The 15172-nt window shown below is 43.9% G+C and overlaps 1 protein-coding gene across 3 annotated transcripts in view; it reads right to left on the reverse strand.

Moving 5' to 3' along the window:
- Positions 1-1439: 1439 nt before the first annotated feature.
- Positions 1440-15172, reverse strand: part of GGA2 (golgi associated, gamma adaptin ear containing, ARF binding protein 2) — a 31552-nt gene continuing 17819 nt past the window's right edge. For all 3 annotated transcript variants that reach the window (XM_082362465.1, XM_082362464.1, XM_082362463.1), the window contains 9 exons: positions 14592-14673; positions 11725-11850; positions 10837-10959; positions 10512-10540; positions 9985-10118; positions 8427-8584; positions 6047-6216; positions 4955-5065; positions 1440-4462 (listed from right to left, as the gene is read on the reverse strand). In XM_082362465.1, coding sequence (XP_082218591.1) covers positions 4352-4462; positions 4955-5065; positions 6047-6216; positions 8427-8584; positions 9985-10118; positions 10512-10540; positions 10837-10959; positions 11725-11850; positions 14592-14673 — 1044 coding nt within the window. In that variant the 3' untranslated portion in view covers positions 1440-4351. The remainder of the gene's footprint in view (positions 4463-4954; positions 5066-6046; positions 6217-8426; positions 8585-9984; positions 10119-10511; positions 10541-10836; positions 10960-11724; positions 11851-14591; positions 14674-15172) is intronic.

Below are 15172 nucleotides of genomic sequence, written 5' to 3' on the forward strand. Positions count from 1 at the left end.
ACTTCAAATAGTCGTAGGGACTTCCCTGACGGTCCAGTGGTTAAGACTCCACGCTTCCACTGCAGGGGGCGAGGGTTCGGTTCGATCCCTGGTCGGGGAACTAAGATCCCACAAGCCTCACGGCACGGCCAAAAAAGTTATGGGTAAGTCAAGTCTATTCATGTATAAGAAGCCAGGTGGACAAGCAAACAGTACATGAAATATGAGTCTTAGCTTAGTCCTATGAAGTACTGGAGTCACTTCACATTTATTAACTCACTTCTCAAAACAATCCTATTATGCACTTTACAGGGAAGGAAGCGGAAGAGGACAAATTACTTGCCTCAGGTCACATGGCTAGAGGTAGTACGTGAAGCTAAAGAATGGAATTACAAGTAAGGGTTGATTTAATTACTTCAAACTGTTGGGGCTTCAGACGACCTCAAACTTTAAAAGCCTATGTATCGGGGCTTCCCTGGTGGCGCAGTGGTTGAGAATCCGCCTGCCAATGCAGGGGACACGGGTTCGAGCCCTGGTCTGGGAAGATCCCACATGCCGCGGAGCAACTAGGCCCGTGAGCCACAATTACTGAGCCTGCGCGTCTGGAGCCTGTGCTCTGCAACAAGAGAGGCCACGGTAGTGAGAGGCCCATGCACCGCGATGAAGAGTGGCCCCCACTTGCCGCAATTAGAGAAAGCCCTCGCACAGAAACAAAGACCCAACACAGCCATAAATAAATAAAATTCTTTATATAAAAAAAAAAAGCCTATGTATCTGGAGCCTGTAACACTGCAATATGTTTTTCAGCTTTTTAAATCATAGTATTACCTCTAGCTGTGGGATAAAGTAAGTGTTCAAGAATAAAAGTCAAAGGAGCAGATTGTTTACACATTTTTAGATGCAAGCTTTCTCAGAATGAACATGGTATAGTTGGGAATGCATTGGGCAAGGGAACAAAAGGCCTGGAGTTTTTCCATTTCAGCTTACATTAAATGTGTGATGAGATCTCTGGACCTTGGCCTTATCTTCTCTGAGGATACTTCCTGCTTATCTAATTGACTCTGTCTCTTTCCAGATGAAAGAGGTCAGGCTGTTACTGCTTAAAAAAATATGAAACAAACTATGGCTAGCACTCTATTGTTTTCTTCTTAGTTTAAAACAAACACACTAGTTTGTAGAATTTTATATTTTGGGCCTGGGTAAGCATCTTTTATATTAGATGTATTCAAAGAATTTGTGATTTATGAACACTGTACTAAACACTATTTGTATGAAAATATCACCTTTGCTTTTAACCTTTCATGTCTGATCTCTCAATTTACACTATTTTATTTTTAATGGGTAATATTCATGTTTTTGGTCATTATTTATCCTTTTTTCAACGTTTACTATATCCATAGCGAGTGGCTCACAGATAGAGCAGCATTTTAGCCCAATCTTGAATCACTGAAGAGACAAAAGGAGTTAACTACAGGTGTATTCAAAGAGATACGAGAAAACATGGCATTACCGAAACATGAAGGGACTTTCTTGTGGCTCTGGCAAAGTGTGCTCTATTCTTGACAGATGATGCCAGAAGGGTAAGGAGCATACAAAGTTACAGAAGGGCACTGAACGCCAGAGTAAACAACTTGAATTTGGCTGCATAGGCTTTTAGGGCATTAAGAAGCCATTCACAGTTTTTCAGCAGGGGTCAAGTGCCCAGGTATGTTACAGAATTCTGATGCTGGCAAGTATAATGGCTCAGAGGAGAACTGAGAGGCAGGCTACGGCACCGTCCAAAAAAAAAAAAAAAAAAAAGCCAAACCAGGGCAGTGACAATGTGAATGCAGTGGGGAGGGCAAGATGTGATACTATTTAGAAATAGACTAGACAAGACAAAAGTACTGAGGGGGACGGAGATGAAACAAGAATCAAGGACCTATGAAGGCTTGGGTAGGTGCTTTCAAATAGAAGAACAGAGAGAGAATGAGAGAAGCGGCTGTGTTCCATTCCAAGTACTTGGAGGCAACAGTGGAACCTCCAGATAGATATCCATTAGACGGCTTAAAATATGGACCTGATGTCAGCAAGGAGGTGGAAGCCTGAGATAGAGGTCTACCACTCATCTAGTAGTTAACTGCCCAGAATGCTTAGAAAAGTCCTAAGGACTAAACCGTGTGGAAACACATTTAAGGGACAGAGGAAAAAGAACAGTCAGAGGTAGTTCAAGAAATAGAGATGAGCAGGATCCCGGAAGGAAGAGTTCAGGATAGGGGAAAATACTGGATCGTCAGTGCCAAATCTCCACCAGACACATTATGGATTTGTCTGTCCCCATCAGAAGACCCACGAGGGCAGGGACCTTCTATCACTGCTGTATCTGCAGTGCCTACGACAGTGCTCGGCTCACGGAAGCTAGTCAACAACAACTTGCTGAGTGAATAAAAGATACGGGTTGGTTCTTCTTAAGTGGTCGCTGAACTTCATAATTAGAAGGCACTGATAACATAAACCAGGGCCACTTCCAGGACACCCACCTCCCTACCCCCTTACCCTGTCCAACTCTATCTAAGCAGAGCACCACTGGGAGTCTGTCTCCCAGAAGACAGAAGAATGTTCACACGCAGTGAGTCTACCTTTTAACTATGTGATAAAGGTTTTTTCATGTGTAGGTCTCATTCACCCATTTTTGATGGAAGTTCTAGGTAGGCATCGTCTTTATGATGGGCACCTCTAGGAGACTTTATGAAATAGCTAGAGCCTATAAAAGCTATATAGAATATTTGAACACAAAATTTTAGATTAAAATGAACCTTATGAGTTATGCCAAATGAAGAAGTCACCCCATCATTTATCTGTTTTATGAGTTTTCACGTTTGCTTTAAAAGTAACATACCTTGATTTTTTACAGCTCCCATCCCCACAATAGTGCTGGCAGATTTCCAACTATATGTAGAAGGTAAAACATCAGACTGTAAAGTACCAGATTTTGTGATAAAGAGCCCCAAACAGAGCCTTGCAGTTTCTGAGGCAGACTCCTACCCAGACAGGTGAGCTGCTTGGATCTGGCATCCTTCATCAGGCCATCTCAGCCAGGCTCAGCTCTCTTCACCCACCCATCAGGCCAAGCAAGACTTGTAAAACATGCACAAATGCCTAGCACATTGCAGGTGCTAAGTATTAACTGACTGCAAGCCTGAATTTTTCCTGCACACCATGACTGTAACAAGAATCCACCTCTCTTCCAGCTTCATTCAGATCCTCAGGGCTTCTCTTCACTGAAGCAGTTCTTAAGGTTCCACATCCCTCAGGAAGTCTTCCTTACTTCAACAGATGAATGATCCCTTCAAGCCTATTATCTCTAAATGCAACAGGCTTTGCATCTCCTACTTACTCAAAACTCCACAAAGTATATTCGCTACACGGGTATTTATTCAATGACTTTCTATATTTAGTCATCACTTTTCATTGCTAAACTCACTTCATATCTCATTTGCATCACAGTTCTTCATCCTGGATTGTGAAGTCAACAGGCCAGGGCGAACCTGTTAGTTATGATTTACAATGACTGGCATGGCGTCACAATCGAAGAGCTCTGGGTAAGTGCTTGTGGTGAAAGAGGATGAGGATGGAGATGAGGGTCCTGAGGAAGGGTCCAGACAGGCTGCCCAACCCATGGAACCTGAGGCCTGAATAAGGCCTGGGATCTGCTTTCCCCTCTGCCCTGAAGGGTCCATCTATGGGCAATTCTAAGGCACAGTGGTGAAGGACATGATTGGCCCACCAAGCGCGGTCCTCTGGTCTAGTGGCAGCCCCTCGCCTAGAACACAGTGCAACAAGCATTCCATTTAGAAGATCTTCCTGAACACATGCAAGCAGCATTCACTAATGGAAATGGAGACAAGGTCTTTCTTGGAAGAGAGTGTCCCAGAAGACACTCTGCCCCAAGACCAACCAGGTTCCTTTTAAGGTCCCTGAGAACAACAGCCTGGGAGCAACCAAGTCTTTCAAAGGCTGACAAGGCACAGAGTGGATGAATGAAAAGATAATAATACATGGAAAACAACAACAACAACTTTGGCTTATAAAACCTCCAACTCGAGGCAGGGACATCAGTGTCCACCAACATGCAAAACCAGACATGATCGTAGCAGATGGTTATCAGAAATGCTTTAGCATTTCCCACACCGCCCACATCCCTGCCCCTCAGCCCCCGGGCCACACACACACACACACAATATCTGCAGAATAAGTCAGAGGTTGGCATCCAGAGCCTGATGTCAGGATAGAACTCTTGGCACTCTGCACTAAATCACCGTGATTAGTCCTATCTAGACAGCAAAAGTAACACTGGCCTAAGCTTGAATGGCAGGGTCTGTCCAGTGAGGAGTTAGGCTGCACCCAAGACTGCCAGGTCTGGAAAGTCTTTCACTTCTCCTACTTCGCTGAAAGGCTGTCCACCCTGGTTGAATGTCAGCTTATACCGTAACCGGATGGGCTCCTGAGCAAAGATAAAAAGACGTTATATTAGTGGGGAGTGAACACAGAGACAGGCCCTGAGTAAAAGCCTTTACCCACCCCGTAGTCACCAAGTAACAGTATATGTATGTTAACTCCACCCAAGTGAGGGCTTCAAGCAACTGTGTGACAGGCACACCCTGGCCTTGACCCTCTGGGACTGCAAACACACACGGAGCCAGGCTTACCTCCTGGGAGGCCTCCTGGAGACCAGCCAAGAGGACAGACTGGCCTCACCCTTTCAGAGGATTCCATGGGATTAGGGAGAGTGTGTACCACTCCCTTGGTCCCCAGCTATGACAATCTGGTCACAGATCTTTCAATAAGCCCCAGAGGAAAACGGACTCTGGCAAGGGACGTTCTACCACCATCCCAACCAAAGCAAGACCTCAATATGCCTCTCTCCACCTGCCCAGCTGCCTCCCTAGAGTTCAGGGGCCCCCATTTCCCTGCTACCACAGACACCAGAACATACTTTGTGTGGATTGTCAAGCAGCAGCATCTGAGAGATCACTGCTGGAGGCATCAAAGGACTGAAAGCAGGAAGCTTGGAGCTGGACGCTGGCTGTAGTTTCACTCTCATTGACTATTGGGGGGAAAAAAAATCCAACATATAACTCATTCCTAACGAACTACAGCTTTAATGAGGGAGATCAGGTGAACAGGAGAGCTTGGTCTCCACCCCACCAATTGATGAAAGGATCCAAAAACCCTTCGACCCATACATAGAATGTATCTGAAGTTGTGTGATCAAAGGTTGGCTTCTGAGAGGCAGCATGAAGAGTGAGAGCATACCTGGGGTTGAATTCTAACTCTGCCTCTTACTAGCTCTGTGATTTGGGGCAAAATATTTAACCTTTCTGAACCTTGGATTGATAATTTAATTTACAAGACAGAGGTAATAATAGTGCATGCCCTACAAAATTACCATGAGTATTAGAAAACACATAGTTTATTTTTGTCTGCTTTGAATCCTTCCTTTCAGGACAGGCCCCTTGCCCATTTCTTGTGATTCTGGTATGGCTGTTAATCTGTGGGGACCTACTTCCCTCGAGAAAAAAACATAACATGCAACTTGGCCAGAGTACCTCATACCCCTTAACACGAGTTACTGGTCCAAGGTATGCAAGTAATACCAACAAGGCCAATCCTAGCCCTTCCTTAGGTAACCAATATGCATGCCTCATGTCAGGGGAGAGTTTCCTTCTGAGATAAAAAGCGATAAGGACCATGTAACTCTGGAGCTGCTGGTAACCATTTTCCTGCATGGTGGAGGGAGTCTATGAGAGAACAGGGTCCAGAGAGGAAAAACAAAGTCAAGAGATAGAAAGTGACAGATCCTTAAGGAACTGTTTAAGAATTTACCTGAATCCAGCCATATCTGAAGTCAGACATTCAGGAATCCTCAGTTAAATGAGCCAACAAGATTCCCATTTTATCTTAACCTACTTTGAGTGAAGATTCTAACCCTTCCACCTAATAGATAACATCCCAGCAAAGGACCTGGTGCTCAAAAATGATAGCCTTTATTGAAAAATTCAAAGGAGCGGGCCAGCCGCTGACTCACCTTTGGCACAGCTACTTGAAACATGATGTCCCAGACAGGCTGGGTGGCCGTGCTCATCATGGTCAACAGTAGCACCTGCACCTCTGGGTGGCCAGGGGCCCCAGTCTGGGAAAAGTGGAGCAGAATTCTGAATCCATTCCGGTCATACACGATAAGAGGAGGCAGGTTGCCTGGTAGAGAAGGACCCAACCAAAAGGATTAGCACTATTACACACTCCCCTGAAAGAGGAGCCATGCTTGAAAGAGATGTGCACCTATCACCAAATCCTGTTGCTTCTCCAGTCAGAACAGCTCCTGGAATTAACCCTCTGCACCACCATAATCCAAGTCCTCGTTACCTCTAGTTGGACTCCCATGACATTCCAAACTGATCTCTCCCCTCCATCCAACCATCCAGTACCAGTTTAAGAAAAAACAAACAAACATTTTTTTGAGCAAGAAATGATTACGATTAAAATAATGTATGAACACTATAGAAAATACAGGATACCATAAAGGAGTAAATAAAAAACACCCTTAATACTCCCCAGAAATAAGCACTGCTAACATCTGGGCTTATATCCTTCTGGTTTCTTTTGTATGACTACATACACATACACATCTCTTATATTTAATTTTACAAAACTATAAGGACAGCAGATCTTTTCAAATTAATTAGGTCTTGGAAATACTAAAGAGATTGTTCTAGTTTAGCTAAGAAATGATTCGTAAGTTAATTTTGGGAAAAGATACATTAGACTAACCATTAAAAAAGAAGGGAGAGTAGGGCTATTTGCATTAATAAATACTCAGATATGTACAAAATTGCAATTGAAAACAGCATGCAGAACAGACCCAAATATGAGAATTTAACATGTCAAGAGCATATATTTGAAAATCACTGGCTGATTCAATAAATGGCAGGCAGCTTGTTAACCATATGGAAAAAATTTTAATGAAGATCCTTATTTCATGCCAAACATCACTTATCAGAATGCACATTATAAAAATATAGTTTAACAATGAAACTGTCGGAGATTTAAAAGACTGAAAATACTCATGAGGTATGGAGGTGAGGTTATGGGGAAAAAGGCAGTCCTTCCAGGAAGGAACTTGGTAACGAAGATCAAAATTTTAAATGTCTACACCCAGCATTTCCACTTTTAAGTATATATCCTAATGAAATAATCAGGAAAGTTTCAAAAATGGATCTCCATTTTTTGCAATGGGTTGTTCACTGTAACACTGTTTATAACAGTAAACAACTGGAAACAAACTATCCTTCAGAAAGAAACTGAATAAATGAGTTACAGTACATGTTAGTGCCATAAGAATGAAATCATTTTTAAAAAATCAAGGTTTTGAAGAATAAGGGCATGAAACAATGCTATAGCTTATAGTATTAAATAAAGCAGGATATAAAACAGTATATATACTATGGTAACAACTTACTAAACATATGTACATGGATAAAACAGGAAAATACATCAAGATATTAACAGAACTTCCATCTCTGGGTGGTAATGGTACAGATGATTTTAATTTTCTGCTCTATTCTATCTTTTCTAAAACTGTATTGAATATTGTTTTTGTTTTTAATTTTGTTTTTTAATAATTTCAGATTTACAAAAAGTTACAAAAACACAAAGAATTCCCATGTACCCTTCACCCAGCTCCCTCAAATGTTAACATTATATAAAACTACAGTGCAATTATCAAAACCAGGAAATTAACAATGAACATTTATTATGTTTAAATAAAAATTAATAAAGTAAGTATGCAAAGGGACCCCACTGCTGACTTTATTTCGTCTGCCTGGTTCCAGGGCCCTCTGTAATCTGAGCTCACCACACTGAGCCGCAGGAAGGCCCTGTGCCCAAGGAAGGGGCCCAGGCCCTAGATCTAAAGACCCCAGTTGTTTCCCGCTCGCATACCAGTGTGCTGACCACAGGCAGTCACCTTACTTAGCTGGGCCTTCCGTTTCCTTTTCTTTGTAAGGGAGGTTAATAGCTACTTTTCCTGCCTTAATGAGGATCATTAGAAAGGAAGAGGATCACCAGCCAAATTCTTCCTTTCTTTCTAATTCCACCTCTTCTGAGTTATTTCAGATCACACTGAACATTCCCTTCTTGAATTCCAAATGAAGATCATCTCCCTAAGTGGATTCAAGGTCCCTAATTAAATTTCGCCTGCCAGTATCCTTCAGTGTCAACTTCAAGACAGAGAAAACTAAAAAAAAGTATTAGCTAAGAGACCATAGGCCACCCGCCTTATCCTCTGTCCCCAGGCAATATCTCTCCCCCACTCATCTTCCCCAGTTTAAGAGCCACCCACACCAATCCAGAGTGGATAAAGCTGGGCATCTAACAGAAAGGGAAAAAAAGGGTGAAACTGTACTTACTGGGCTTAACAGACTCCAAAGGGACAAACACTTGAGCCAGAGGTGTATTCTGGGAAGATGGAGAAGAAGCCAATGGGCCAGCCTCCCAGGACCAACCTGGAGAGGACTTAGTACCTGGTGGCACTTCCTTGGGGATACTTTTCTGCGGAATATAATTCCTGCAAAGAAATAATAAATATCAAGACTGGCAAAAACTGTACAGAAATCCAGGAATCTGATTAGGCTTTCTGAAAAATAAGGGGAAAAAAATAAATATATATGCATGTGTATATGTGTGTATGTATATATTTTACGGGTGTATGACTTTAGACAAGTAATCTAACCAATGCCTCAGTTTTCTTATCTGTAAAATAGAAACAGTTTAGTATCTATCTCATAGGCTGTTACAAGAATTAAATGAGAAAGTGTATGAAGAGCACTGAGCGGAATGTGTGCATACAATAAGGACACAATAAAGTAATTAATGTTGTAGTTGTCAGGCAGTCTCTGACAACAAGTAGCTCAGTCAGATGAAGTTTCCCATACATGATCACCAGCGTGACGTAAGCTAGGAAGATGACAGCACAAGTTACATTGACCACTTCATTCACACTTCATGATTTTGTCCATTTGGAATACAAATCAAAAACATTTATGGGAAACCAAACTCCAGACGTAAGTAACCCACCAAAATTAGAATTATTACTGACTCCATGTCAAGCGGTTATAAACAGTAAACTAGGAAGAAACCCCCTACGGGTACAAACAAGAATGACCTCCCAGCACATCTCCATTTCCACCCAGCTCTGTGGTCTCCACCAGGGACACAGGCTCTCAGGCTGTTTGGGGGAAGGCAAAGTGTTCCAGCCTTGCCAGAGGCAAAGGGACAGGATCTATGAAAATATATTTATACTCATACCTAAGAGCACCTCTACTTTTATAAATCTGTACTATAGAAACACTCCAGGTTCCTCCAACCTGGAAGCTATGTAAATATCCACATGAGAGAAATAATTAAATATATATATTATATGTATATGAATTATTATTCAACTATTAGAATGAGGCAAGTTTACATAAATTGATGAAAATGTATCCAAGATGTGTGATATAAAAAACCACAGTGGAGTACAGTTTGTAAATTGTAAACTCATTTGTGTAAAAATAAGCCACAGTAACACATTACTACATGTGTAGAAAAAAAGCAAAGAAGGACCATTCAACATTGTCTTTAGAGAGTGATATTTGGGACTTTCTATATTATCTATTTCTCTAGTAATCAAACTTTGCTTCAAATTACACTGAAATCAGGGAAAAAAAAAAAACCTATAAAGACAAAAAACGTCATCCTCATCTACTGCTGCTGCTCCTTACACCCCTTTCTGGAGGTCTGGGCCAAAACGTGTATTTTCCTGACTTAGGAAGCAGAGTGAAAGGAGCAGCACGCATTGAACTTCGATAGAAAGGAAGCAGCCCTTCAGGCAGAGCAGCACCCCTGGGCCCCCTGCCTGGCCTCGTGCAGTGAGCGAGAACGGCACACAGGAGCCACTCCTCTACGTTCCTTGCCCACAACACTCACAGAGGTCCCGGAGACGGCTGTGGGGAGAGGAGATCCAGCAAGTTCCTTTCTGCAGAAGGGCTCTGAACACCACCACCCGGCAGCGTGCTGGTGGTAGGGTTCCTCTTTTCCTGACCGCAATTCTGACTCGCAACCTGTCAAAGCAGGAATGACTAACGTAAGGCCAGAGCACGAGTGACTATGAGCCATGGTAACATCATGGCACAGCTCTCCTGACCCCAAAGCCCAGGCTTACTACGCTTCCTGGGGCAGGTGGAGAAAGGTCAAGAGGACGTGACTCCTCAGCAGACCTTTGGTAAGCGGGAGCCTGGATACAACAGAAGAGGGTAGGGAAGAAGGAGAGCAAAACCCCTCCAGGGGTTCAAGCCAGACAGCAGAGGTGAGGAAGAGGCTTTGGACCTCCGAGTCCACAGTGCCACCAGGCTACGCTGTAGCCCTCCACCCTCCCCCAGGCACTGCTGCCCTCATGAAGGTAGGTTTGAGGGACTTGCCCTCTCCTCTCCGGTCCCTAGGAAGAGCTTCCTTACCTTTTTGGTAACTGGGCCATCACTGATCCCTGTAAAGAAGGAACAGAGTGAGATGCACATCAGTAGCTCTACCTGATACGAACTGGAGACTGATACCATCTTCCTTTCTAGAATATTTAGAAAGCCTAGACAAAACAAATTACCCAAAGTCATTCAACTCATTCATGGCAAATCTGAAACTGAGTACAAGGAGGACCTCTCTGAACTTCCCGGTATACCCAATTCCTTCTAAAAACAGGCATAGTCTCCCCAAGGGGAATGGGCTTACTCTCTCCCTGGGAATCAGGGCCATTCTGTGCCTGCTGCCCCTAAACACCACCCTCACCTAAGGCTGCCAGGTCCTGATGCAGTAAAGATGGCGCCACAGTCCCAGCCTGCTCGGACCCACTGTCCACCTCCAAGTCAATCAGGGGGCAGTTCTTCATGCAGCCTGCTGGATTCTGAAAGACTAGAAAACAGACACTTAGGAAAATAAGTCAGTCAGAATAAGAGCAAAGTCTCCACTTAAAGGTTATCAGTTTCCCTCAGGCCTCCTCCCAATCAAAAGACATCACATCACCCTACCCTTAAGCACACCCCAGATGAACCTTCCACCTCAGCTGACTGGCTCGACTTACAGCCTTGAGTGGCATCTGAAATACGAGGTAACCAGAGGAACTGCCTTCCCACCCCAGTAAACACAGAATCCTCTAACGGTCCATTCAACCTGGACACTAGCAGAGCTGACTGCTCCAGGTCAGAGGCCTTTGAGGTTCTGACCCCAGTGAATCAGAAGCATCTCGAGTGCTTGATAAAAATGCGGGTCCCAGCTCTAAGTAGTCTTGATTCAGAAGGTCCGAGAATCTGTATTTTAACCAGTACTCCAGATGATTCTGATTTAGCTAGCCTGGCACTAGGAACAACCCGAAGAAGGTCATATTTTTTTTGGTGTGAGCTCCCATAAGTAAGCACTCATGAGAGGTGCAATCCAAACCTGGGCACGGTATAGCCACCGCTTCTGTTTACAGCCAAAGCTAGTTCCAGCCTAGCAGTCAACCCACGATGGCACGTGGGGCAGAGGCTGGCTATATAAAACCAGTTCCCAAGGGAAAGGGAAAAGAGGACATGCTCTCTCATTTCTATACCATAACCCAGAGCATTCAGGGATCCATTTCTTTCCCGGTGTTTGCAGGCTGCCCCACGGCAGAGGGTGGGAGAGGCTCTCTGCACATACCTCTGGAGACAGGTATGTCTCCCAAAGAGCTGACCACTGTGCTCCCAAAGGTGACACGGCCCTCCATCACCTGTTTGTACAGCAGAACTCCCTGGGTGAGGAGGTCATTTGCCTGGAGAACCTCCGCTGAAGAATGAGAGAAAAATCAGAATCCCCTGGTTTAGCTACCAACAATCTCAGTCTTTTTTAAGCCACTCCACAAAGCAGCTGTCACACGGCTCTGCCAGGTTCAGTATATCCCTGCCTCCTGCCCCCAGATCATGAGATCAGTCCCCTGGCACACCCAGTCACTCAACCCCTGAACCTCAACACTTTCTTCGCAGGATGTAGGAGGAACCAAATTTTTTCACTTTCTTTGTCTGTACTGTCCAATATGATGGCCAACACTTGAAATATGGGTCTTTCAACTGAGGAACTAAAACTTTAATTTTAATTCAAAACTTAAAGCTATTTGTGAATGTGGATGCAAATATTAAAAGAAATTTTTGGTACTTTATTCAGTCATTGGGAAGCGTGTAGGAAAAAAGTTGGTACACGAATCTACTTTTTCACCTGTAAATTTTATAAAATCTAAGTACAGATCAAGTATTCCTGATGAAAATCTGACATCCAAATTGAAACATCCTGTAAGTATAAAGTACGCAGTGGATTTCAAAAATGTCAGGAGTATCTCATGATCTGGTTTACCTGCAAGAAAGCCTCTCTAGGAGAGAGACAGAACAGCAACAGGGCCAGGGGCTATGTATAACACTGCAGGCCACGGTACTAGGAGAGCACTGCAAGAGCTACCAACTATTCATTTCCTGTCAATTTTTAAACTGGTTGGAAGTTGTGAACTAACACGAGGTTGAATTCACCTGGCAAAGTGTTTTATTTGGCATGTGCAAGGTGATTAAAATTTAAATTTTGTGACCTTTGACTTCATTGCAACCAGAGGAAATAACGGGTTTAGACAATAATTACATCACAAAAAACCCAGAAAACCAGATACCATGGGCCCTTCACATCACCTGTGAAGCATTCTTGCTCCCCCGCACACGCCCCGCCATTTGAACCTGAATCTGAACAAGCCTCCTGATCCAGTTCATAAGAAAGCAGGAATTTCAGAAATATCAGGAACAGAGAAACATTAAATACCATGGGAGGGCTTCCCTGGTGGCGCAGTGGTTGAGAATCCGCCTGCCAATGCAGGGGACACGGGTTCGAGCCCTGGTCTGGGAAGATCCCACGTGCCGCGGAGCAACTAGGCCCGTGAGCCACAACTACCGAGCCTGCGCGTCTGGAGCCTGTGCTCCGCAACAAGAGAGGCCGCGATAGTGAGAGGCCTGCGCACCGCGATGAAGAGTGGCCCCCGCTTGCCGCAACTAAAGAAATCCCTCGCACAGAAACGAAGACCCAACACAGCCAAAAATAAATTAAAAAAAAAAAAAAAAAAAAACCATGGGAGATGCCATCAGAAAATTGAGACCAAGAGAAACTCTGCAAGTCAAAGGACATGTTTTTCATGCATGAAGTAAAAAAGAACGGGGGCTATCCGTTAAAAGGGACTTAAATATCAACCAATTACAAAGCGTGGTTTTTCTTTTTGATACTGATTTATAACAAATTTAAAAAAAAGAAAGAGGGTCAGCAAGGAATGATTAGAGGGAAAAATGCCCAGGAGAATCTGAACACTGACTGGTTACTTTGAAATGTTTGGAATTTGCTTAAAAATAGAATCGGGAGGACTCCCCCGGTGGTCCAGAGGTTAAGACTCCGTGCTTCCACTGCAGGGGGGCACGGGTTTTTGATCCCTGGTCGGGGAACTAAGATCCTATAAAAATAAGTAAGTAAAGTAAATAAAGTAAATGCATAGACAGTCATCAAACAGACATCTAATAAGGTGCCAGATCGTATTAAAATAAAAAAAATAGAATTGGGGATGTAGCGGGGAGGATGGAGGGAGAAAGCAGTACAGATAAAACAAGATCAAAAGACTGGCCATGAGTTGGTAATTATTAACAAAAGGTGAAGAGTACATGGGCATAGAATAAATCCCTGTTATGTGTTTTGAGATTTTCCATAAAATAAAATAGTTTTAAACGTTTCAATACCTGTGTACAGGATTACAGTTCTCCCCTGTGCCTTCCACTTGGTATCCCCACTTAGACTCCCCACCCAGCCCCTGAAGGCACTTTGGGTGTGAAAGCTTCCAAGGAGCCCCTCGCAGCTGTTTCTCAGACCTCTGAGAACGTTCAGCCTTTCTTCAAGCCTTCAACTGTAGCCGCTCTTTCTTCTATCCCCTTCACACCCAATCTACATGGTAAATTTCCACCCTTCTCTATGTTTTCAGACTTGCGGCTCATTTCTTGCTCAAACTTAGATTCCTCTGGAAATTAGAAGAATCAACTCAGGCCACGCCCTCCCCAAGCCCAACCACCATAACACCTAGGGGCCACTGTCCTGTTTCTGCGCCAGCAGCACGGCAGGAAGCCCCATGTCTGTCCTGCACTCTTGGGTGCTGTCTATGCCTAAAGAATAAGACTGTACCAAGGGACTTCCCAGGTGGTGCAGTGGTTAAGAATCTGCCTGCCAATGCAGGGGACACAGGTTCAATCCCTGGTCTGGGACGATCCCACATGCTGCAGAGCAACTAAGCCCGTGCGCCACAACTACTGAGCCCACATGCTACAACTACTGAAGCCCGCACGCCTAGAGCCTGTGCTCCACAACAAGAGAAGTCACCACAATGAGAAGCCCGAGCAACACAACGAAGAGTAGCCCCTACTCGTCCCAACTGGAGAAAGCCCGCACACAGCAACAAAGACCCAACGCAGCCAAAAATAAATATAATTTCTTTTTTAAATTAAAGAAAAAAAAGGTCATACCAAGCGCATCGTCATCATCGGTGGTATCGCTTGCCAGCCGGAACAGGGTGGGCCGCAGCTTTTCACACCTCTCATACACGACCTACAAAACAGAGCTTGTTATATAAATTCTCAGTAAGTGTGTTATAAAAAAAGAAAGATCTCAAGATGTGTAAATGTGAAGAAATGGGAAATCTCTACACTGCTGTCAGAAATATAAAATGATACAAACACTCTGGAAAATAGTTTGGCAGTTTCTTAAAGAGTTAACAATACATGTAGCATATGACCTAGCAATCCCACGCCGAGGAGTTTACCCAAGAGAAAGGAAAGTGTATGTTCACACAAAATCCTGTATACAACTGTTTACAGCAGGTTAATTCATAATCACCCAAAGCTGGAAACAACCCAAATATCCATCAACAGACGAATGGATATACATATTGTGATATATGCATACAACGGGGTACCACTCAGCAGTAAAAGGGAATAAACTACTGGGACCTCCCTGGCGGTCCAGTGGTTAAGACTCCGCGCTCCCCAGCATAGCAGAGGGAGATCAGCTCGGTGCTTTGTGACCCCCTAGAGAGGTGGGACAGGGA

This window comes from Balaenoptera borealis (genome assembly GCF_965194805.1).
Source record: "Balaenoptera borealis genome assembly, chromosome: 16".
Classification (NCBI taxonomy): Eukaryota; Metazoa; Chordata; class Mammalia; order Artiodactyla; family Balaenopteridae; genus Balaenoptera; species Balaenoptera borealis.